Source organism: Pseudopipra pipra, chromosome 8 (genome assembly GCF_036250125.1).
Source record: "Pseudopipra pipra isolate bDixPip1 chromosome 8, bDixPip1.hap1, whole genome shotgun sequence".
Classification (NCBI taxonomy): domain Eukaryota; kingdom Metazoa; phylum Chordata; class Aves; order Passeriformes; family Pipridae; genus Pseudopipra; species Pseudopipra pipra.
Window position 1 is genome coordinate 32,693,445 of NC_087556.1, and position 24,687 is coordinate 32,718,131.

The 24,687-nt window shown below is 43.8% G+C and overlaps 1 protein-coding gene across 2 annotated transcripts; it reads right to left on the bottom strand.

Moving 5' to 3' along the window:
• Positions 1-1,847: 1,847 nt before the first annotated feature.
• Positions 1,848-23,625, bottom strand: NPS (neuropeptide S). 2 transcript variants are annotated; one of them, XM_064663539.1, is made up of 6 exons: positions 20,914-23,625; positions 10,984-11,118; positions 8,296-8,360; positions 7,145-7,328; positions 6,075-6,156; positions 1,848-3,900 (listed from the first exon to the last, which is right to left on the bottom strand). In XM_064663539.1, exons 4-6 carry the CDS (start codon positions 7,240-7,242, stop codon positions 3,691-3,693), a joined length of 390 nt encoding a protein of 129 aa, XP_064519609.1. In that variant the 5' UTR covers positions 7,243-7,328; positions 8,296-8,360; positions 10,984-11,118; positions 20,914-23,625; the 3' UTR covers positions 1,848-3,690. The 2 variants fall into 2 exon arrangements, with proteins under 2 accessions (XP_064519609.1, XP_064519610.1); XM_064663540.1 differs by lacking the exons at positions 10,984-11,118; positions 20,914-23,625 and having other exon boundaries at positions 7,145-10,967.
• Positions 23,626-24,687: the final 1,062 nt, after the last annotated feature.

The following is a 24,687-nucleotide window of genomic DNA, read 5'->3' on the forward strand; positions in this document are numbered from 1 at the left end:
CAGAGTCACAGATCATTTTTAGGGAGCAGAGAAGCAGCAGGAAACAGGCAATAACACATCCAGCTCTTTGCAAGGAGCAATTCCAGGTGTGGAGATGGGATGGGGATGCAGCTCCCACAGCCACGGGGCAGCTTCATCCCAACCCCAGGGCTCAGGAGAGAGGGGTTGCTCAAAGTAGTGATTGCTGAGCTCAGTGATGGCTCCCACAGCCCATAGACAGGCAATCATTAGTGGAAATTTATGTCCAAAGCCTCCAAAGGTGGATACAAGTTAGAGCAAAGTAAGGTAAAAAAAATCCTTATGGATTCTGGATGTCCTTTAAATGCATTTTAATCTGTTTTACCAAAGGATGCACGGTCAAAAATTAAGAAAATACGTGGATTACTTAAGATTGAACAAACTGCAGCAGCTGCCCTTTGAAGGTGCAGGGGTAGAGGATGCCTCTCTCTCAGCCTCGGTGGGGAACGAGCATCTCATTCCAGCACCATTTATTTGGCTGGAGCTGGAGTGATGGACAGTGCTGCTGAAAACAGGCCATGAACCTGGGAATTGGCTTGGATGTGGGATCCATAGGGCTCCCCGGGGGTTAGAAAATGGACATGGGCAGAGGATGCTTGGTCCCATGCTGAAGGGGAGGCTGGAGGTGACACTGGTGGTGAAGCAGAGCTCCAGAGCTCACACCTCTCTCCCAGCCCCTCCAGCTGTAGAAACCACCCTTCTCTGCCCCAACATCTCCAAAGCCCTTCCCAAATCCGTCAGTCGTGACACTGCTTACTCAAGATGGCTTGATGGAGACAGTTTCTTATTTTTCAGTAGCAGAAATTCAGTATAAGTTATTTGTCTGAGGTCACAGACTGAATTACTATCAAAGGCCAAGACTGGCCAGGCCATTCCCAACCTCCCAATTTGCTCCTCAATCCCTAGACAAAGCATTATTCTTCCCACCCTCTATTTCTCTTATTTTCTCTCCTTCTTTTAGGTTAACCAAGAAAAATAGTAAAAAAAGTCAACAAAATATCTTTTCACAGTGTAATGAATCCTTGTTCTCCAGAAAGGAATATAATTCCTGGCAGCACATTAATTATGCTGTAAGTTGGCATCCCTATAGCCAGCCCTATGTCCTCTTTTTACTGAAAAAAGAGACATCTTATGCCATATTTCCAGTTTCTGTCAGGATAAAAATTAATGTGCTCAGCAATAGCACCCTTAGATCCTTATTTTCTGACAGAGATCACTGATGTTACTCTCTGTTCTTTCCAAAATAAAACCACCTTTAAAGTTCAGGGAAGAGTTCAGCATTTCATCAGTGGCAGCCCTGAGTTTTCAGTGGGTGGTGATGGCAAGATGAGCCCAGCAGTGACAGAACCACTCCTGCAAGTCAGCTGCATAATCTGCATTTTCCAGGCTTGCTCAGTGTGATTTAGGTGAGTACAAGACTTATGGCTCTTGGTGGCCTCCTCCTACGATCTTTTTGTCTATGCAGATCCCTCAAGGTGGAGTGGCTTGTCAGGGAATGGCTAAATCATAAATAATGAGCTTTTTCCTGCAGCCAAGAAGCTGTTTTTTCTTGCAGCCCATCCTTTCAGTAAAAGGGGATGAAGGTCTGTGCGAGCAGGATCCTGGCTCTGCATCCCTTCCCTGCTCCAAGGCAAATGTCAAACACTAAACGAGTTCCCTTCATCCTGCACAATAAGTGAAAGGGAAGAGGCTGATTTTCCAAGCTCCCCGTAGAGCTCTGTTGACTTCCAGACAACCTTGCTCATCCCAGGTTACCAAGGCAGGAATGTATTTGATTATGTAGAAAAACGTTAACAAAAATGGATGTGAAAGCCCAAGGAAAATCTGAATTTGTTCCAGTTTTTTTTATTTCCTGAAAATTAAGTTGGGTGGGATATGAGCTGCAAGGAGCAGGACAGAATCACACCAGGAAGCTGCACTGTGGCAAAACATCTCCATCCCCACAGCTGTGCACAGATGCAGAACAGAATCATGGAATCATGGAATCACAGGATCCCAGAATGCTTTGAGTTGGAATAGATCTTAAAGTCACCCCGTTCCATGCCCTGCCCTGGGCAGGGACACCTTCCACTAGCCCAGGTTGCTCCAAGCCCCATCTAACATGGCCCTGGACTCTTCCAGGGATGATGCAGCCACAGCTTTTTGGGCAGTTCTGGAGAGACCTGGATGCTGCTGGAGTTGGACAATTGTATTTGCAAGAGACTGCAGTGGCCAAAATCACAGCAGCCAAGAGCGGAACAGGACCAATGTCCTGCTGCAGTGGAATTCCTGTATCACTGCTCTTGCCCTGCTCATCTGACAGTACAGGAGACAGAATTCATGAGAATAACAAATATCTGATATTTTCCTTATAAATTTTTAATATTCTCTAGGAGACACTCAACAAAGAGATGCAAGAGCTAAGAAACCTAGAGACCAGCACTGTCCCAAAGGAGCCCAAGTGTCTAAGCAGCTCTAAAAAATATGAAGCATTAAACTTTTCAACTTGGACAAACACAGACAGGAGCGCGTTTGATCTCCCTGAATCAGCCAGGAATCATCCAGAAATCTGATATCCCACCAAAAGAGCTCCATGATTGGGTCACTTTTCCCCACGGGCTCAGAGGTACAAAACACACGATTGGGCACCATGGAGGTGATGATGCCAAACCACCTTTTTGTAGGGTTAATAATGATCTCCTGGGTTATGATCTTTAACAGGGGAATATTAGAAAACATCCATCTATTGATTTATTAGTAGTATCTTAGCTTTGAATGCAAAAGGAATTGCATGGACACTCTGCCACGTTTCAAGCCAGCATCACAGCACTTGGAGGAAACAGCCACAAGGTAGAACTCACACGTGTAACTCAGCAGATGACCTTTCTTACATCCTGCATTTACCTATTTTCAGACAAAATTACCTTTTTTTTTTTTTTTAACAGGAAATTTTTAAAAAATCCCACATTTGGCACATTTCCTCAGCTGTGTGTTGCCTACTGAAGTCAATTAACTGAGGCACAGGGAGCAGTGCTGATACCCTGCCTTACAGTGATTTCCCAGGACTCTTCTGGAAATGAGCTGACACGTCTCCAGAGATTATTCCCTGCTAAAGTAATTTTAAATAACTATATTAAAAAGCCAGTGGAAGTTACAAGTAGGGCCTGATTCTGCCTTTCATCAGTGCCCCTTCATATCTTTGGAAATCTGAAATAAAATGTGCTTTAAATGTGTATTAAAGTTGCCAGAGCAGTTGCCTTCAAGTAAATGTGATTTGGGACAGGAAAGCAGAGGATTGCCTCGTGTTTGTCTCTATGGCAGAGAGGAGGGATTTTGGGAATAATATTCTCTGTCCTCCCCACAGGCTGCGAACACACATCTACTCATAGCATAGGATTATCTTGGTATTAATCAAAAGCAACTTGATTAAATCTGTAGCTTTACAAAGAAGGGGAATTAACCAACTGAAAACATTCATTCCAAGACAAAACTTTATGACACTGTAACTTGGGGAACAAAGCCCGTTCCGAGCAATCCCATCTGCTCCGCTCGGCTCGAGCGCTCGGGAACAAACACCCGGTTACATGCTGAGGACACGGGCTGGTCTGATCCTAGAAAAGCATCAAAATAACTCTTTAAGCACAAAGTTAAACATCAGATGTCAAAATGGGGGCCGTGGCTGGGGGCACTTGTTCATGACTTTGCTCTTCGAAAGGAAGTTTTTTTAATTCCCGATCCCACGCCGTTGCGAAAGGACCTTTTGTCAAGAGGTGTCTCCAGGTGAGGCTTTAAAAGAGCCAGTTCTTCATCCCTGCCCACCTTGGCTAAGCAGCTGTTCAGCAGGAGCAGGCAATAATCAGATTTTCCATACAGCTGGCAATTCAAATAAAAAGGATTGTTGCTCTGGAGATTAAAAAACAAGCAAACAAGGGGAAAAAAAAAAAAAGACAGATAAGACAAGGTAAAATTATGGATTTGTGTATTTGCCAGGGCTTGTTCACTATGAAAAGCAAAGCAGAAACACAAAAACAATTTATTGTTTATGACAAGGATGAACTGTTATTTGCTAGGGATTTCTCAAACTGAAAATCAGATTTTTTTCATCGTTTTCCAGAAATCTTCACTGCATTTCTGGTATAAAATACTGATACAATTACATTCACAGTATGATAGGAATTGTTTTCTGTGATGGTGACCACTTGTGACATGTGACACAGTTTCCCTGGAATGACATCCGTGTTTATTGCTGTAAAATGAGATTTTTTCAGTGAACAATGAAATAGAATCTTGTTGTAGCTTGTGTGAAGTTATGTAGCTTAAATGACAGGTAAGAGAAAACAAAAATATCTGTAAAGCAGAAATCTGGGAGAGGAAGATTTCCAGTAGGTACGAGTGGTTATGGTAGTAGTAAAGTTTAATAATGAAAATATAGTAATAGGAATTTTAAAAATTCTGGATAAAAATCCATGTAGGTTTCTGGACACATTCCTTCTACCTGCACTTTAAAGGATAAAAATGCAAACTACACAGAAACTTTTCCAGATTTAAACTGCCCTTACACTAAATTGCATTTGAATTATCAATGAATTATAAAAGCAAAACATTTCCTGGCATGTCTATAGTTGCCGTGTGCATCTTTCACCATATCCTGATCTCCCAGCTGGTTGATTATCTATCTAAAAACAATACTCTTCCATCTCTAAAAGTTCCATGCAAAGCCACAGGATTAACCCCTGCCTTCACTGGAATAAAATTTAGATTTACTAGCTTTAATTCAGTATTCTACTGCTTTTATTTAATATTGTTTAGTACTTTATATTTTTTTGTTTGTTTAATGATTCTTAACAACCAAGAGCAAGTCCCAGCCCCTTCTGTCACAGATGAGTTTTCCCAGACTGAATTTTCTCCCTAAAACATGAAGAAACACTTTTTTTATGAAAAAAAAAACCCAACCCAGGCACAGAGAAATTCCCATTTGAATTTTTAGCTGCTACCTCCCTAGACTTCCCTTACTGAGGAGATGACTGTTATCTTGAAATCGAATAAATAAATTCAATGTATTGCAATAATTAAACTCAGTTTTACCTATGATATCACTGCCATAAAGAGATCCAGGAGGAAAAGTGGCTGCTCAGATCAAGCTGTGCCCAAACCACCCATGATCAGAAATGAAAGATGATTCAGCATTTACAGAAGTAAAACAGAGAGAGGAGCCAGGCAATGGATACTTTAAGGATAACAGGGATTTCACATCCATAAAATAGTAGCCAGTAGCCAGAAATTCTGATAACAGCAGATCACCTTAATGAAAAGATAATGATGCAAAACACACCAGAGGACACACAGAAATATGAGCTGTGGCTCCTAGAGGTGATTTACAGCAATAAAATACAGGGATGTAAGGAAGGCTTTGTCCAGAGGAGGGAAATTGGTCATCATTAGAAATAAAATATCTCATTCCACGTTGGGAAAGTCTTGGATAGTGTCTGGGTGACTTGGCCAGCAATTTGTCATGGAAAGGATATTAATATTATTCAACTAACCTGCTCACTTCAGCTTTACAGGCTGTTCTACTTTCTCTCGTAGTTCAATCAACTTTCTACTCCTGATTCTATGCAATAATTCTCCACAGCTTCATATAAGAATTTCAACTTTACCTACCCACTGACAAATAAATTAACTGGTTTATAAACAAGTCAAATTAATACATGTATCTAACTGTACCTATTTGATACAGACGAGGAATTTAGATGAAATGAAGATATTTATGTTTTTTTCTCTTCCATACAATATTTCAGCTCCCCACACTCCACATTAAATATGCACTGGATCTCTCACATGATTATTTTAGAGGCTGGCATATTTTATTAATAACTAAAGCAAAAATTGGGTTATACTCCAGGGAAATTAGGTAATGATAATTAACCAATACCTTTAATACAAGGAACTTCTTTCATTTCATAAAAAAAGCCACAGCAACAAAAAAGCACTCAAACAAACAAAACTAACTTAAATAAAATAGCAATTTGAAATAAAGGAAGCATCTCATCTTGGAGTAAGCAGGGAGTGTGACTTACCTTGGAAGGGCCAACGGGGTAACCCGAGCACACGAATGTCATTGAGATCCAAAGAAGGAAAACAAAGTTTAACCTGCATAGACTCCAAAGAAAAGATGAGATTAATTAAAATTTGAACCAAAATCAAGCAAAACTAGGTGAATACAGAGAAAACCACAGAAACCCAGCATATTTTCTCCATAAACCAAGTAACCAGCAGTGTCTTTACCTGCTCATTTTTTGCTCAGGAGAGCGTGTTGTACGTACATGCAGTCCTATTACCAAATTCCTCGCACATCCCTTCAGTTCTTTCTTAGATGACCATTTTATACCAGAGTTCAGGAGTGAAAATGTCATCAAAGCTGATTTTATTATGACTAATTGGCCCTTGTTTGGCCTTTTCTTCTTCTTAAATGGGCAAATGGCAAGAACACACGTTCAGCTGCCATTATGAAACCACCGAGTGATTTCATTTAAAGTGTCCCATTAAATGTCTCTCGGGAGGGTTTATTGTTACGTCTGGATCATCACAGCAAACCTGGGCAAAGGTCTAAGGATTTCAAAAATACATTCTGAGAGTTTGTTACCACTTCCAATAGATCAGGTTAAGACCTTGGAGAGCCTGGCAGCGAGGGAGAAACACTAAAACTGCACTTTAAGTAGAAAGTTCCTTAAAGAATCTTATTATACTCAGAGCAGCCTCAATACAGAGAACAATACAGAACAATTTTTTTTTCTTTTTCTCCTCCCTTTTTTTTATTTACATGCTTGGTTTCTAATGCACCCAAATTTTAAGTGTTTTTCTTTGAACTAAAGTCCTGTGGACACTTATTTCTTCTGTTACATGCAGACATATCTTAGCTGACATTAAGTTTATTCAATAAATGGTGTTAATTTCCAATGCAGCAAATGTTTGCTGACTGAGTGCATAACTTGTTACTGCAACAAATTTAATTGTGTGACATTTTAGGGGGCTGTGTGGTTTATCTGTACAGAGTCAGTCTCCTGATGTAGATGCACCTAATTCCAGGAGGCAGAGAGCTGGAAAATCTTCAGGTAAGATTTGGAGAAAGCCATGTAAGGGTCTTTACCAGTTTTTATAGAAAAATTCATGATGTGATCCCAGGTTGTGATTGACAATTTGTTCCCCACTGTCCAGGGTGGTGCTGATCATGTCAGTGGTTGACATAATCCAATGACTCTTCAATGACTTCTAAAAAGGACGTGCTTGTAGTTGCTGGTGAAATACTTCAGGATCCTTCAGGACCAGCAGGGCTAGAGAAATAGGGATAAATTAGCCTCATTTAAACCCTGCAGTCAGCAATCCCTTAAGAAAACCCGTCAGGAGAACATTTCACTATTTGCATATTCAGTCTGTGTCCTCTTATTCAGAGAGAAAATCCTCTGGTTTGAATCGAGCCTCCCGTTCCCACTCTACAGGACCTCCAACTCCAAGGATAAGAGGATTAGTCCGTGTTTCTGCTGCAAAGAAAAGCACTTTGTGGTGGATTCTGCTCAAGCTTAGTTTGGTGTCAGCTTTCACTGCATCTGCATTTAGTTTAACTCCATTTTCATACAAAATTAACCTTTGCACAACTCTGCTTGTGAAGACGAGGGACAAGAACAGGCTTGTGATAAAAGTTCAGGATTTCCATGTTCAGCCTTAGACTCTCCAGGTAAACTTTGGTGTGCCTCACTAACTTAGTTTTTTGTAAATCATGAGTTGTTTGCCCTCCTGGTGACCCCTACACTGTGCCTGGTCAGCACCTCCTGTGCTCAGCTTTATCACATCCCTCTAAAAAAGAGGATTGGGCCAAATTTCTGGCTCGCAAGCTTTGTACATGAGAGGTGCACAGAGAAGATTCCACCTTTTCAAGGGCTTTGACCAACCACAAACAGCTTTCACATGAAAAAACCATAAAAACATGAGAGTTTAGGTTGAAAAAGCTCCCAAGACCATCGAGTCCCAAGCACTGCCAAGGCCACCACTAACCCATGTCCCCAAGTGCCACATCTACAGGCTTTTTAAATCCCTCCAGGGATGGGGACAACCCCACTGCCCTGGGCAGCTGTGCCAGGGCTGGACAATAATTTTTGGGAAGAAATTTTCCCTAAAATCCAACCTAAACCTCCTTGGTGATGCAGATGGCACTTAAACAAGTAAGAATTATTGAGACATCACCGCCCCAGAACGGGGCTCAAGGGGTTTGCCCACCCCTCAGACTCACAGAAGAGGTTTTACCTGAAGATTCAATCCCTCATATTTGCTTCTCCCTTCTTTCTGTTTATTTTTTCTGGCTCTTCAGGCTGCAATTTAACACACCACAACTGTGATTTGCATGCAGAAAGTGTATGTGGAGATTCAGATACATCTTATATATTCTCACTTCAGGGTTGGAGGAAATCAGGTTTAACAGAACAAGTGGCAATTGACATTTCTGGCTTCTCCTCTGTCTGCAGGGCACCCAGGTGGAGGCTTTGCTCCCAGCTAAGGTTCACTGGCAGGTATCACAGGTCATGGGAATCATTAAGGACCATAATAAAAACTCCCAGCATCCATAAAATTTGCATTTTAGGACAATAAATTAGCAGCAATATCTTCCACTTGCCTGCAAAGCCCATGGCATCACCTCTTCCCTCCTTTGTTCTTTGCTTCTTTGTTAAAGGAACAGTGTATTGAACCTTGTTACTGCTTTCCTTTGGTTTTCCCACAAAAAATGTATGGAACAATAAAAAAAATGCTGATGAGCCTCTCAAACCTTGCAACTTAATGAGCTTAACAGGCCTATAAGCTTTAGAACATGATATGTCCTTCCCCCATCACAGCAGTCAAGCTAAATTAAATTTTTAATGTTAATTAAATGTTTAAATTAACTTTGCTAAGGGAACAAAACAATCAAAATTGATGAACACACCAAAAACTGTGGTCCATTGGTATAACCCCAAACATGAACAGCAGGCTCATGCTCTGGATAAAGGCAAGGTGTGGAATCTTGTTGTTTTCCTCTGAGATGGTCCCAGTGAAACCTCAGCATGGCTTTTCTGGAGAAAGCCTCCAGGACATTTTGCTCCAAGCTTAATTTTTTTGTTGCTTTCAAGAACATTGAGAAACCATTTGTTTTGAGACCACTGCAAGGTGCAAGATGGAAACTAATCATGCTCCCAGCATATGAATCTGTTCCTGGCTCAGTGATAATAGAAAATCCCAGCAAGACATGAAGACAGAAGAAAAACAAGAGTCAGAAAGCAGGTTTATTCCTTTGGTCATTATTGCTGTGTTCTCACTGCCAGCGAGGGGACATAACCAAACCTCTGCTTGCACCACTGGGATCTCATCTGCAGAGGCACAAAGGAGCTGAGGAGCTGCTGGAGATGCACACTTGACTGTTTCTGTGCATTGTCTCTAAATCCCTTAAACTCATAAAATTTGGATGTGGTTGCTCCACCTCTGGAAGCATCCAAGGCCAGGCTGGATGGGCTTTGGAGTAATCTGGGATAGTGGAAGATGTCCCTGCCCATGGCAGGGGTGGGATTAGATGATCTTTAAGGTCTCTTCCAACCCAATCATTCCCTGATCCAGACAGAGCCCAGCCCTGGCTGACAGGGGCAAGGGGTTCTAATGTCTAATAGTGCAGCTGTGGTGGACACAGCTCTTGCCTCCCTCCTGCTCTTGGATATTTGACAGGCAGTGCCTGACCATCTCTGACTAGTCCCCAAGCACGTGGCACTCGTGCCTGTGGCCTGGAACTGTCCTCTGTGCCATTTCCTTGGCTCCCGTGCCATTTCCTTGGCTCCTGTGCCATCCAGGTGTTCTCACCACAAGCTCTCTGTGGAGGACACAACAGTCTCATCAAAGGTCAGGTGCATATTTTCCCAGTCCACTGAGGCCTGTGTTGGCTGCTGTGGATAAACAGCTTTGTGTTCCTGTTTCAGCTGCAGAAGTTCTCCAGAAGGAGCGACACATTTATTGAATTTCATGCTGGCTGCTAAAGCTGCTGCCCACAGAGCACAGTCCTGTCAGGGACACACTGCTCGAGCTCCTGCAGGCAGGGACAGCTCCTAACTGAGCCCCGACACTTAGCCCTCGTTTAAAAGATACATGGCTCCTTTTTAAAACCTACTTTTAATGCAACTCCACTCAGGTATCACTCCCCTCTAAGCCTGAGCTTGCAGTGGTCAAGGCTCCAGCAATGCACCTTCTGACTCACAGGTTTGATCCAAGAGAGGAAGAAAATCAAAAGGCATTAAAGGCAGGAGAGGCACTGCCAGTCCTGCCTCCCCCTCCACAGCAGTGCCTGGGTTTCCTGGATAGATGCTCAGCAGGCACAAGGGGAGTAGAAAGGGCTGTATGAGGAACAGGTCCAAGATCTGTGGACATACTGATCCTGTGAACCTCAGGATGCCTTTTTCCACCTGATTTCAAAGCACTTCAGCATCATGAGGGCTGTGCATGTCACTATCACAGCAAAGGGGATGGAGCTGCAGCTGGATCCTCCCATGCCGGGAGGAGAAATCAGCTCTAAAGTCACGTTTTTGATCCCACCTCATCCAGGAACTGTCACTGTGTCATAGTCACCATCCTCAGGATCTGAAAATCTAAATCATCCTCTCTAATTATATATATTCCTTTTCTTGGTTACAACAGACACAGAGATGGTGTGGGCAGAGACAGCTTGAGTTTCCTTATCCCACTCCCAGCACGGGGCAGAGCTGCTGCTGATGTCAAACACTGATGATGGGAAGTGATGCCAAACGTCATCGTCTCCTACATCCTGCAGCACGTGGCACCTCACAGACCCTCTGCCAGGCCACAAACATCCACGCCACTCCTGCTGATGCCACCACACTCGTGCCACATCCCACATGGAATGGCACGAATAAAGTTTTTGGCAAAAACATATTTAAACACAGCAGCAATTTATAGACTTACAGATCTCCTGCATTCTTGGTCAGGTTCCTTCACATGCCTTCAGACAAACAATCTGCATGAAGCACAACATGAAAAACAAGCTCTCCTTGCTCTCTCTGCACCACCACCAAGTGTTAAAGCCATTTGATACTTTATCTGGAGGGACAAAAAAATAAAAGAGCAGAGCAGACAAAAGTTGCTCAAACCGTTAAGGGGAGGCTCAGCAAGGGAAAAGTGGCAGTAATTAACATTTTTGCTGCGCTGATTTGTACGTGCCAATGTAATTTATGCACTCAGAAACGTCTCAAATAGATCCTGCAGGAAGTTGCTGCCTAAGAAAAGATGTCAGTGCTGAGCTAAAAAGACACCTGTCAAAGCCAAACCCCAATTTCTGTTCAGATGCAACAAAGATCTCGATGATCTGAGACAGTCTGAATAGTTGTTGAAGTAGAAGGCAGAAAGAGAAAAGAGCCCAGATAGACAAGAAAAAGCAAAGTTTTTTGAGGAGAGTGAGGAGAAAAGGATGTAGGAAAGTCTGATGTGACTTTAGAAGGAGAGATCAAACTTTAAAGGGATCAGACTTTAAAGGAGTCAAGGAAAACTAACATAAATATTATAAATAGTAAGGAATAGGGAGGAAGAGCTGGGTGGCTTTGAAGGGTGCAATTTTTTATGTGTGTTATTGCTCTGTATCTCAAGGTTCTCTCATGGATAAGGCTAAGGAAGACAAGGAAAACATACCCAGTATTTTCTATTATGCTAAGATGCCAGCAGAATATTCTGTCTCAAGCAAGTTTGTGTATTTTCAGCTACAGAATCTCAGTACAAAACCATTTTTTCCTGCTCTCTAAGTCCTTGGGATGTCACAGCAACAGCACTTTGTCAATTAGGAATGGAAAAAAGGGAGCAACGTAGGGCAAAAGCCAGAGCTGGCAGTACTGCTATCCCAGGAATTATGTGGGGAGGCAAAATGTGGGACACAAACCCGCAGACCCATAACAACTGCAAGGGCAGAAAGGGACACAGAGGATGCTGAAAGCTCATCTGGATACTCAGCACCTACAGGCTGGACAGAAAGGGAGGAATTGCTCCCACCTGAACAGGATTTTATGCAATCCAGAGCGACCTTCAGGATGGAAAACAGGTCAGCTGGATGCAAAACATCTGTCAACAGGCTCATTGCCTCCACAAACAGTCCTGATCAGCTGGGTTGGAAGCGAAGTTACCTCTCATTTGGCAGAGAATTATGAGAAAAATCTCCAAATCACAACTCAGAGGTGACTCAATTTCCTTCTGAACAGGCAAACATTTGCGAGGGAGAAATCTCAGCTGTTCCCCAGATTAGCTGTTGGCATTTCTGGAGAAGGGTAAGATGCCACTTTGAATTTGTGACACGAGACCTAAAGTACCTTTAGGAAATAAGTGGCTGCATCTGGAACAGCTCTCATCATTCGGAGGAGGTGAGAGGACACACCTTTTTTTCTCCAAAATGCAGAGCGTTTTCCATCCTTCATGCTCTTTTAGCTCATTGCTATTTTCTTTGTCTGTGCCACTTAAATAAACAAGGATACTGAAGACTCTTTGAAGGAGTCGTTCTTTCCCACAAAAGCCTTTTGAAAGGAGGGATCTTCTCCATAATGACCCACCAAACAGAAAACAAACAGGCACTGAGCCCTAGAGCAAGCGTCTTGTCGGGCTTTAAAATTTGCTGGTAGGAAGATAAATTCAAACTCTGAGTCTGCCTTGTTCTGTAGCCTCTGAAAATGCCAGGCCTGGATGATTTCTTGGCGACTATCACTGCTTATAAAGGTCCTCAAGCAGCAGAGGTAATGTGGCTGTCAAACATTTCGGTGCCCTGGCTGACGTGCCTTTTGTCTGAACATGAGCGACCAAGGAGCCTGATTTCCCCTCGTGTTCTCTCCCCCTTAGAAAAGGCTTCATCCAAAAATATCACACACCAAAAGACAGGAGAAGTTGCAGTTTCCTCACTGAAAGCCTCTTGCAGCTGACTGGATTTTTCTTGCTCTGTACAAGGATTTCTTTGCACCCAATTATGTTTCAGTGTGTGATGTAACTCCTCAAGAAGTTGTATCTGGAAAGGGACTTTTAACGAGGGCCTGGAGGGACAGGATAGGGGGAAATTGCTTTAAACTTAAAAGAGAGTAGGTTTAGTTATATATTGGGAATGAATCCTTCCCTGTGAGGGTGGTGAAGCCCTGGCACAGGCTGCCCAGAGAAGCTGTGGCTGCCCCATCCCTGGAAGTGTCCAAGGCCAGGTTGGAGAGGGCTTGGAGCAACCTGGGCTAGTGGAAGGTGTCCCTGCCCATGGCAGGGGGTGGAATGAGATGAGATTTAAGGTCCCTTCCACCTCTAACCATTCTGTGATTCTATGATACTTTGATATCTCCCTCTCTTATTCTTCTATTACTTGCATCAATACCTAAATTGCAAACCTCACCTCTCCTCCTCTCTCCACCATCTGAATTCCCCTTTTAGCATCGGGGTCTTCAGGATTTTTACCCCTCCCCAGAGCTGCCAACTTTGGAGGCAATCAGCTTCTTAATCAAGAGTACAGATTAGTAGGAATAAACACAAAATCCAATATTAGAAAAGCTCATATAACCTACTCTCTGAGGAACAGGAAAGGCCACAGATGCTGAGGATCAGGATTGTTCCCTGTGGCAGGACAGTGGATATTCTCCAGCTACTCACCACAGAGTTTCACTGCTCTGGTCTCACAGGAAAAGCTCTGAAGGCACAGTACATGAAAAGGAGCAGCTCTCCATTTAGCCTGGCACTGCTCTGACTGCCAGGAGCAAACATGTAGTGCTCAAAAACCCTGTGCCTCTTTCTTCCTTCCCAAGCCCCTTCCTGCTGACAGCCCCTGCTTTCATTTGAGCACGGAAGGTTCACGCTTTTAAACCCAATTCCCAGCTCACAAGTACGCTGCAAAAGTGACATGCTGGACTTCAATATTGCACTTCTCAGTAAAGTCTGAGCGTGTCCCAGCTGTGAGGGGTGAGGAGAGACAGGGCAGCACTTTCAAAGGGCTGAGGGCATCATTTTAAAACCAAGAAGCACCAGGAGCTGGAGAACTTGGCTCTGCAGCAGGCAAGGAGCACAGCTGAGTTAACACTCTGTGGAAGCACCACATGCTCCACTCAGCTGGGCCTCAGAACTGAAGGGGTGTGGTGGGACCCCAGGGTTTATGGGGGTAAGGATGTGCCCCAGGGACAAGGTGATGCTTCCCCTGGTGCTTCACGAGCAGCATCTCCACCAGCTCATGGGTCTCTGTCCAGGGCTCCTGCCCTTCCCCATTGCCTCAAGGGATCAGAGATGCTCCAACTAGCACAACAAATTATGAATGAGCAGCTAAGGAAGAGAAGCTCCCACAGTCCCAGTTACCGCAGCCGGAACGACACGACCACATTACACGTAAGAGATCCCTTGAAACTCAAATAACCCCACAGTTCCCTGCCTTGCCAAACTCCATAATATCAGCATTGCCTGAGCCAACAGGACAAGAGCTAAGAATACTCTGATCCAACTCATTGCAGGCCCCTGATGTGAAGGCAGAGTCTCTTAACATGTGCTCTGTGGAAGTGTTGCAGTGTGTGCCCTCGGGGCGAGTCTGCACCACGGGCCTGACACCGATAACAACGTGGCCAAGAGGCTCAGCCCAAAGTTTTCCCATTCCCCTGGAACAATTCACAGCTCAGCCCTGCTGTGGTTTCTTGGTGCGTCTCAGAGTCAACCTCTCCTTTTTCAGTGCCAAACTATGTTCTCGAGCCACATCAAATCGCTTTGCACTCCCTGCAGTTCACAAGCTCTGAACTGGATGCTTCTGTTCCACATGTCAGGGATGGGAGACACAGACTCTGAGAACTTTGCATCTCCCAGGGCTATTTTCTAACCTAGAATCTCCCCCCAGACCCCACTGACACATTGGGGGTGGTGTAGCCCAAACAGGTGCTGGGGAGGGGTTTTGAAGAGGAGCACACTGTGTTCATGCAGTGTCATGTTCTCCACTGTCCTTCTGTGCTCAGTCCTGTTTTCCACATGAATGGACTCAGAACCAAAACAAAATGTATTTACTATGGTTTTCTTCTGCTGCATAAAGTGATGTTTTCATAGAATCCCAGAACGGTTTGGGGTTTTAAGGGGACCTTGAAGATCATCTCCCTCCACCCCCTGCCATGGGCAGGGACACCTCCCACTGTCCCAGGTTGCTCCAAGCCCCGTCCAACCTGGCCTTGGACACTTCCAGGGATGGGGCAGCCACAGCTTCTCTGGGCAACCTGTGCCTCCCAACCCTCACAGGGAAGAATTTCTTCCCCATATCTAATCTAAACCCACTGGTTTTGAGTTTAAAGCCATTCCTCCCTGTCCTTTCTCTACCTGCCCTAGTGAAAATTCCCTCTCCAGCTCTCTCAGAGCCTCTTTAGGTACTGACAGGCCACAATAAGACCACCCCAGACAGTTCTTCAGGGGGCCTTCTCCTCTCCCCTTCCTAATTTCAGCCATGTGGAGGTTTTGTCTTTTGTCTCACTAATATTTCTCTTTAGAGAGGGGCAGCTCCTGGTTCACCTGCCTGTCTCTGCCCCCTGAGAGGAGTTTTCCTCTGTGTTCCCAGAATCCATCACCCACTCCAGCAGGTCGTAGCCCAGGCTACATGTCTTGAGCAGTTTATTCTGGACAATACCAGCCCCATGAATGACCTTAACTTGGAGAGGGAATATCCCAAACTCATCCAAAGCACATTTGCTTTTCCAGCCTCCGGGAAGCTCGGCGAGGGGCGTCTGTGGAGTGCAGGCTCTCCAGCACGGAGGGAAGCTGGCCAGGCAAGCCCTGCACCCTGCTGGGGATGAAGATGTTACAGTTGCCTGGGAAACCACTCCATGGGATCTCTGAAATGTATTCTATATGTTTGCCTTCAGATACAAGATTATCACCTTGTCCATGAGCAGCGTCAGGAGAAAATCCTGACACGGGATAAACTCAGGCTGGAACCTGCAGGAATCAAATAACTCTTTTCACAGAGATAAATCCAATATAAAGTGACTCACGGTCCAACACCAACCAAATGTGCTCTGCAAGAGTAAAGGTGGGTCACAGAGCATTAAAGCACCTCACTCCTCAGCCAAGGACACAAGGTTTAAATCCATTAGCCTATTACTAGCAGGTGGAAGAATTGTCTGAGTAGAGAGAAAAGACCTATAATCAAAGGAGATGGGGTTATTCAAGGACTGAGAGTATTTATTTAGATTCAATGTTTTTAAATTTGGATTTTTTTTACCTATTTTAAGGAAGAATACATTCACTAATTACAGCAGGAGCACTGGTAGCCACCAGGTAGCCACAAGCCAGGCCCAGATGGATGGTGGGGTAAAATCTCTGTTTGCACTTTCTCATAGCAATGAGCAATACAGGACTCATCCAAGATGTTGGAGCTCTGCCACATTCCTTTCCCAAGGTTTTCTCTGGTACCACAACAGTGACATTGCACACAAAACCCCACAGACTTAATGGTGAAGGAATTCCAGTAAGGACTGGCAAATGCTGGTTTGGGGGAAATCAGGTTTAACAGCAAGCAGGAAGAGAGAAGAATTTAAGGTTAGATGACATTTTATTACAAAATAACAAACCAACAAGTCAAACCAGGACTGTGTTGTGTCTAAATATCACAGAATCATAGAATGGTTTGGGTTAGAAGGGACCTTAAAGACCATCTCATTCCAACCCCTTGCCATGGAAATATGGTGGGGGTATTGGACCAGTTTTAGAGAAGAAAGAGCAATAAAGAAGAGCAAAATATTGCTCAAAATTTCCTGTTTCTGGCAGCAGTTTAAACAAGGAACCAGTACAATTTCACTGCTTGCTTACCTTCAGTCAAAGAACAACACTGGGCTTTAATTCCTCCTGTGGGTGTAGTCAGCTCTTAAGTTAAAATCCAGGCTTAATATCCTCTCCTCATAATTTAGGTCACAGACAGAGAAGCAACACAAGGAAATAGAGAGAAATTTCAGGCTTTGCAGTAGAGGCTAAAAAACTCCATCCTGTGCTCGAGGCTCCTGGGGCATCAACTGCAGCCGCTGCTCTGCTGGGAAAGAGCCAAGTCTTGAAGCCAAAAAAGTCTGAAATCCCTACAGGATTCAAAACCCGGGTTACCAGGCCTTTGCTGGGGTCTGTCTTCCATCTCTGAGGTTGTTTGACTGGTTGTTGAGGTCAGGAAAGAGCCCGTTCTGCTCTTTGAATGGCTCACACGCTGTGGGCAGCCTGGAGAGCGGCAGGAGAAAGCCCAGTGAGGCACTGGGAGAGCCCCATTTCCAGCTCCTCTCCTCTGCCAGGGACAAAAGAAACAAATAGGGATGTTGAAGGAATCACTGGGATCATTCAGTTCACGTGGATGGAAAAAATGAAGGAGAAAACTGTTTAATGGAAGAAAAAGGTGAAAGGCTGGGAGAGCTGGGGGTGTTCACCTGGAGAAGAGAAGGCTCAAGGGAGACTTTAAAGCCCCTACCAGTGCCTAAAGGGGCTCCACGAGAGCTGGAGAGGGAATTTTCACTGGGGCAGGGAGTGAAAGGACAAGGGGGAATGGCTTCCCACCCAAAGAGAATAGATTTAGATGAGATATTAGGAAAAAGTTCTCCCCTGTGAGGGTGGGAGGCCCTGGCACAGGTTGCCCAGAGAAGCTGTGGCTGCCCCATCCCTGGAAGTGTCCAAGGCCAGGTTGGACAAGGCTTGGAGCAACCTGGGCTAGTGGGAGGTGTCCCTGCCCATGGCAGGGGGTGGAACAAAATGATTTCAAGGTCCCCTTTCAACCCAAACCATTCCAGGATTCCATGATTAAACAGCAGATCAGAGCAGTACCAGTCTGGAAGCTTCTTGTGTTGTTTTTTTTTTCCCAGTTCTTCACTTCAAAACTATGAACAAACCAGACCACCTTCCCCTCTGGTCCCTATGACACAGTTGCAGGGTGATGTTCAGTGTTTCAGCTGTGGTCCTGTGCATCAGCAGAGTTATACACATCCTGAGCAGTCAGTGCCATGTGACTCTGCAGTTTATGATGCTCATACTCATATAAACATAATTACATTGCACAAAGCTATAAACTCCACATTCTGGGGGGTGTATCTTTATTAAACTGTGTATTTACACATTCTTACTAATTTATATGGCATCTTTCTTGTTAAATATAACAGCAAAATATAATTGAGTCTTCCATTCCTAATGGTGGGCTGGGTTTGTTTATATTGCCAAAATGTCTGTGCCTAAATTTTTGAACATCCAGAAATCCTCTGGAGTCTTAGATGAGCAGAGCAGCCTTACAGGGCAGCCCTGGGGTTTCTGCTGACTCATCATAAGGCCTGGGCAGAGATTGTTCCATCCAGCTGACCCAAAATGCTGCTAAAAACACAGTCAGGTCCTTCAGCACTGCACAAACCAAATTAAACTTCCAGGAATCTGCATCCAACTGATTCCTGACATACATTTCAAGTATAAGTGCTTCTCCTTTTATTTATTTTTTTATTTCAGTTCTGGCTTGATTTGATTGAGATTTTCAGGAGAAAATAATAATAACTAATGAAGAATAATTAATCACATCCCAGGGGAAGGTGCCATATATTTTAGTTTACAGCTGGTGATACTGCAGAGAACACAGGACTTTATGGGCCCTGTTACCAACTGGCCTCTGTGTATGGCAAAGGGGAAAAGAGAAATGAAAAAGGAAATGGGGAAAAGGAAACGAAAAAGAAAAGGAGGAAAGAAAAAATGGAGGAAAAAGGGAAGGCAAGGCAAGGCAAGGTTCTATTTTGCACATTTTCTTCTGGTCTAGCATTAAGTTCAAGCAGGTTTATTAAGCCTGGCTCCACTCTGACAGACACCCAGCAGAGGCTGATGGAGCTGCTCCAGCCCTTGCTGCCAACGCGCTCCCAGTGGACTGAAGGGAGACTTCCAGGGGCTGGGATGGCAATTCCAACGTCCCTGCTCACACAGCTCCTTGGCCTCACAGCAAGGGCTGCCAATAAGGCTGTCAAATTAGAGAGATGGTGTCCTGTAACGTGGATTTCTTTCCTGCAGGAAAAACTATTTCAGGCTGGGCAGGGAAGCGCCAGAATCGCCACGGGCTGGGAGCTGCATCCACTGCCTGCAGGGAGGGAATGGAGCTGCATCCACTGCCTGCAGGGAGGGAATCCACATCCAGCAGCAGTGCCTGGATATCCAATCTGCTCTGGAGACTCACTTTAAAAACAAATACAGCCTCAAGAAACTGTAGTGATGCAGCAATGCCAGTGATGCCACCAAACCAGGCCCTATATCCGTCTTCTTCCATGTGTTTGGGTACTCTGAGCAAACAACCCAGCACTGCCAAAGCAATGCAAGTGGAACATGCAATAAATCAGGTAATACAGCAAAAATCACTGTGCCAGAACAGCCATAGCAGAGGTCTGAAATTCACTTTTACCTCCTTTTTTTTTTCCTACTGAAAGCAAAAGCTGAAATACCCCATGAGTGCTCCACACCACCAGCAGAGAGGATCTCACCAGAAAGCTCCATGAGAACACTTTTTCAATGCAGAGAGGAGAAAATTAGTGTTTGGGGTATCAAAGCCCATGTCAAAGAGAAAAAAAAATTAATTAAAAAAAATAGATCTGAACAGAAATTCTGTAGTTTTAGTAGGAAATACTTTATGATGAAGCCGAGCAAGCAAACAAACAGAATGGCAAGTAATCAAATAAGACTTTCACATATTGTTGGACAAGCCATAGGTGTTTTGTTGGTGGTTTTTTTTTTTTTTATAATTACATTTTTTTTCATAGTCTTTCTGCAAATAAACATTCCTACACATGTTTTAGGGAGAGCAATGCACTGGAAAATCACACAGCATTGGAGAAGCAGCCTGTGCACATTTCCAGGGTTAGCAGGTCAAAGACATCAGGATTTTCTAGGGAGAATTCAGGTTGCTGGTTAAAACCCCTAAAAAAATCACAGGTTTTCTTCACATCACATCAACTGTTCCCTTTTCCTGTTCTTCTGCACATAAAGCAGAAAATGCCTGGACTGAAACCTCCATGGAAAAAAAAAAAGAGGTGATGTTGCTGCCTTGGGGGTGCTGCTGGAAAACTCTGTGTGTTCTTTTGTCTGCCTTTGCCTGTGGAAAAATCCATCAGTGCTTTAGGCTTTAGGGCTTTATGTAATTATTTTATTCTGTGTTAAGTGAAAAACAGGAATCAATATTTATTGTGCACATCACAGTCCTGTGTTTAGCCCCAAAAAGGGTTTAAATTTGATAGCCAGAGTCCATATGTCAACAAACATATGGGCTGTGTGTGTCACAGACACTTTATGAAGCACATTCCTTTGTGAAATAGCTGAGAGCTTCAGGAATTTTTGGAAGTGCCTGAAAACAATATGCAATTGCAAATGAGGTGCCTAAATTATTTGAGATTATAATTTCAAACAGGGTGTCTCTATTACAGAGTCCTTTGTACTTGCTTCTAGGACTGTGTGATTTATCCTGCACTCCCATCATTGATTTTTGTAGTGGTACATCTCTCTTAGCAGAGCCTACATTTATTTCCATAATTAGGATCATTGCAATGTTTTGAGTTTAATTGTGACCTTTGCATCTCTTTAAACAAAACTTCTTTGAGCCAGTACAACTGTATTTTACACAGCTCTGTCCTGCAGTGGCAGAGAACTGGAAAAACACTCTCCCAAAGGCTTCAGCTCCTCACTTTTAATAGTAAGATGTCCTCAGAAAAGCAATTTCAACTTATTCCTAGACCAAGTTCCATGAAGGACTCCATTTGTCTGCAGCAAGCAGGTATTGACCATTCCCATCCATCCCTGTCCATCCCTAATGCATTTCCTCTGCCCACAGAAATGGGGATGGACACGTTTTCTGCCTGAAATTGCAGCTAGAAAAGTACATATTAAAGAAATTACCTTGGAAAATAGAGTTTTTCAGTCTTCCTCCAGTTTTCTTCAGGGACAGAGAGTAGAAAACTTCTGTGACAGGAGCAGAGATGGGAGCCCACGACTTTTGAGGTGATTTTTAGTTGGCTGAAGGTTCAGTGATGATGGAAAAGTCTAGGATTTCAGCAGTGGTGGATTTTCACTGCCTGTCAAATAATTTAGGAGAAATCATTACAATAAGAAGCCAGTTAGAAAAGGCATTGACATTAAAAACTGTTCTCAGATGAGAAGTAAAGGGTGCTTTGTCCCACACTTGGGTAAAGCAATGGCAGTGATGTCCTTTAAAATACGATTCTGTGATTTGCAGCAACTTGGTTTGCATTTCTTTAGGTAAATTATCATTATCAACAGCCTGAGCATGAGATTGTGCTAAATACACTACTTTCAACAGAAAAGAATGGAAAAAATTGTGCAAAATAACATCCATAAAGAGAGATTTCAAAATTGATCAGGAACAGTAACATCAATTATTCTTGGAAGCACTGGAAAATGAAGGCATTTCCCACTAGGACTGGACAAAAGAGTCAAACAGCCCAACACCTGGACTGACAGTCATAAAGTTCTCACAAATTTTAATTGCTTTGCCAAATGTCTGCTTCCACAACTTGTTTGCAAGAACTTGGCTCTGCAAAAGCTGCTGATATACAAAAGTCTGTGGCCATTCACAGACACTGAAATGAGCCTTCCAGCTTTCCATGAGATGGAACTACTGCCAGCTGTTTGTTGTAGTAACAGGAGTTTGCCTGGAAGTGTCCAAAAGCCTTAATTTGTGTCTGTAGCCAATCCACATGGCAAACAGGGAAAAAGAGGAGAAACAACAAAGCAGAGACTGCAACCTGGAATTTCAACCCTTCCAGAATTACTCTTGAGACGTGGAGAGCAGTGAAGACAGAAATGATGGATGAAATAATTGTGTGAGGCACTATCAGGCAAAACTAAACCTGTTTTGTGTTTCAGTTCATCCCAGTCAGGGAGAAGGGCCAGGCTGCACTTTGCATTCTAACAAATAAGAAACAGTGTCCCTGGCTGCCCTCAAATTTTTCAGGGGAGATCTTCAGCACACAGTCCTGAGAAAGCACCTGTCAAAAAACAGGTGTCCCCAGCCACAAAGCACTGCATGAACATTGATCATAATGATAATTATTTTGCAGCTGGAAGAGGAATGTATTTAACATCAGACAACTGGGGACAATGGTCCTTCTCCTGACAGATTTCACCAGGGGTCACAACAAACCCAGTGTAGCTCATGTCTGTGTGACAGCAGCTCCCTCCTGGGGGACACCTCTCACCAGCAGTGAGTGAAGTGCCAGGGGATGTCATGAATGAAGACAGAAAAGGAACTAAATCTCACTGAAGAGATAAATCTTCTTCATCCAGACTTCCCACAACAAGGAAGAAGCTCAATCAGTCAAAATTTCATTATTGGATTTATACTGGGTTCTGCACCCAGGCAGATGTTTGTGTGATGGACCCACCACCCCTCCTGCCCAGCCCTCCTCCAGGACAGCTCATCTTCTTCTGCTGAAGCATCTGTTGCTTTACAACTCTCCACTACTATTTTTCCTGACTGGAAAATGCTTTCCCATATCTCCCTATGTTTGCTAGGGTAGCATTTCAGTCCAAAACCACTAGAAATGGGTCTGGGATGGAAAATCATGGGTTCACAGAATGGTTTGTGTTGGAAGAGACCTCACAGACCATCTCATTCCCCACCTTACACTACACCAGCTTGCTCCAACCTGGCCTTGAACACTTAAAACTCCAATTCCTTCCTTTTCTTCCCACTCTCCTGCTTTCCCTCTGCAATCAGCTGCTGCCTTTGTATAAGCTCTGTTCAAAAAACTAGTGGATGTGGCATTTGGGGACATGGGTTAGTGGTGGCCTTGGCAGTGCTGGGGGAACAGTTGCACTGGAGCTTAGCAGCCTTTTCTGACCTTAATGATTCTGAGACACATTTGGTATAACCCTGGGCCACTCCAGGACCACTAAAGCTACTTTAATATGTACCAAATTTCAAGGTGAGGGAAAAGAGTGCAGATTTTAGGTGACATCAGTGATGGTTATGAAATATACTCATTAAAATGCCCTTTCCCTGCCTCTACCAGAGCACTTACAGTCACTGGTTTTCAAAAATAACTTCCAAAAGTGGTGTTTTTGCAGTATCAGAGCAGGTGGATCCGAGATCTGCAGTTAATGCAGCTGAGTGTGCAGGAGTACTCTGAGCCAGCTTATTTTCCCACTGAGGTTGATGTGAAACCTTCTTTTGATTTCACTCATGCAGGGTTGAACCACTCAGGTGGTGTTTATCCAGTGAATAAATGAGAGATGGCACAGGAGTGTCTGAGTGAATTCAAAATCACGTGGCAAACTCAGTCGGGAGCAGCAGCTTCCAGGGCTGTGACACTAAAACCAGTGAAAATGATATCAAAAGCAAGATTAAAATAGTTCTTATGTACATGGGGATGTGGTTTAGTGATGAACATGGTGGTGCTGGGTTAAGGGTTGGACTCAATGATCTTAGAGGGTTTTTCCAACCTTAATGATTCTTCTCTCTTCTCTTCTCTTCTCTTCTCTTCTCTTCTCTTCTCTTCTCTTCTCTTCTCTTCTCTTCTCTTCTCTTCTCTTCTCTTCTCTTCTCTTCTCTTCTCTTCTCTTCTCTTCTCTTCTCTTCTCTTCTCTTCTCTTCTCTTCTCTTCTCTTCTCTTCTCTTCTCTTCTCTTCTCTTCTCTTCTCTTCTCTTCTCTTCTCTTCTCTTCTCTTCTCTTCTCTTCTCTTCTCTTCTCTTCTCTCTCTCCTCTCCTCTCCTCTCCTCTCCCTTCTCCCTTCTCCCTTCTCCCTTCTCCCTTCTCCCTTCTCCCTTCTCCCTTCTCCCTTCTCCCTCTCCTTCCCTTCTCCTTCTCCCTTCTCCCTTCTCCCTTCTCCCTTCTCCCTTCTCCCTTCTCCCTTCTCCCTTCTCCCTTCTCCCTTCTCCCTTCTCCCTTCTCCCTTCTCCCTTCTCCCTTCTCCCTTCTCCTTCTCCCTTCTCCCTTCTCCTGTCCTCCCCTCCCTCCCCCCTCCCCTCCCCTCCCCTCTTAACAGTCTGGAGAGCAAAACTGGTATGAAAAACTTGGATATCTCTGGGTTTAAAACACTGGTAGCAATGTTTCATAACAAATCATTTAGTCTGGTTTCCAGACAGACACACTGGGGCTCCTCACCAAGTCCCTTCTTTCTTGGGCAAGTGGAGCAAACAGTGCATGAGACACAGACAGATGTGAAGCTCAGTGCAGGCAGAACCTACAGCTGCTGAAATGGAGTGAAAAACGGAGAAAAGAGAGCTAAAATAAACCTCAAGGCAACTTGCTGGGTGAAATGTCTCTAAAGTGGAAAGCTTCAAAAGTGCTGGGCTGCAGCAGATGCCTCAGGATGGGACTATTTAGGATATGATAATTGCATGATGCTGCCATGAATATCCAAACATGCACATGCAATAACAACATGCAGGCACAGGTATAAATATTTTTTGGGAAATATTTTAAAGTTTTGGACCATATAATGAAGTTTTCTAAAACATTAATTGAGCTAAACCAGCGTGGTCTTGTTTTCAGCACTAGACTAATTATTTACATCAGCTAAATAACTCACTTCTCTCTGAATCCTTCCTAATAAATAAATAACTACCCTTGAAAAAAAAAAAAAGGATTATTTTCATGTAGCTAGAGAAAGGCATTTTGATTGCTTATGGCTTTTAAAAGTGCTTTAGAT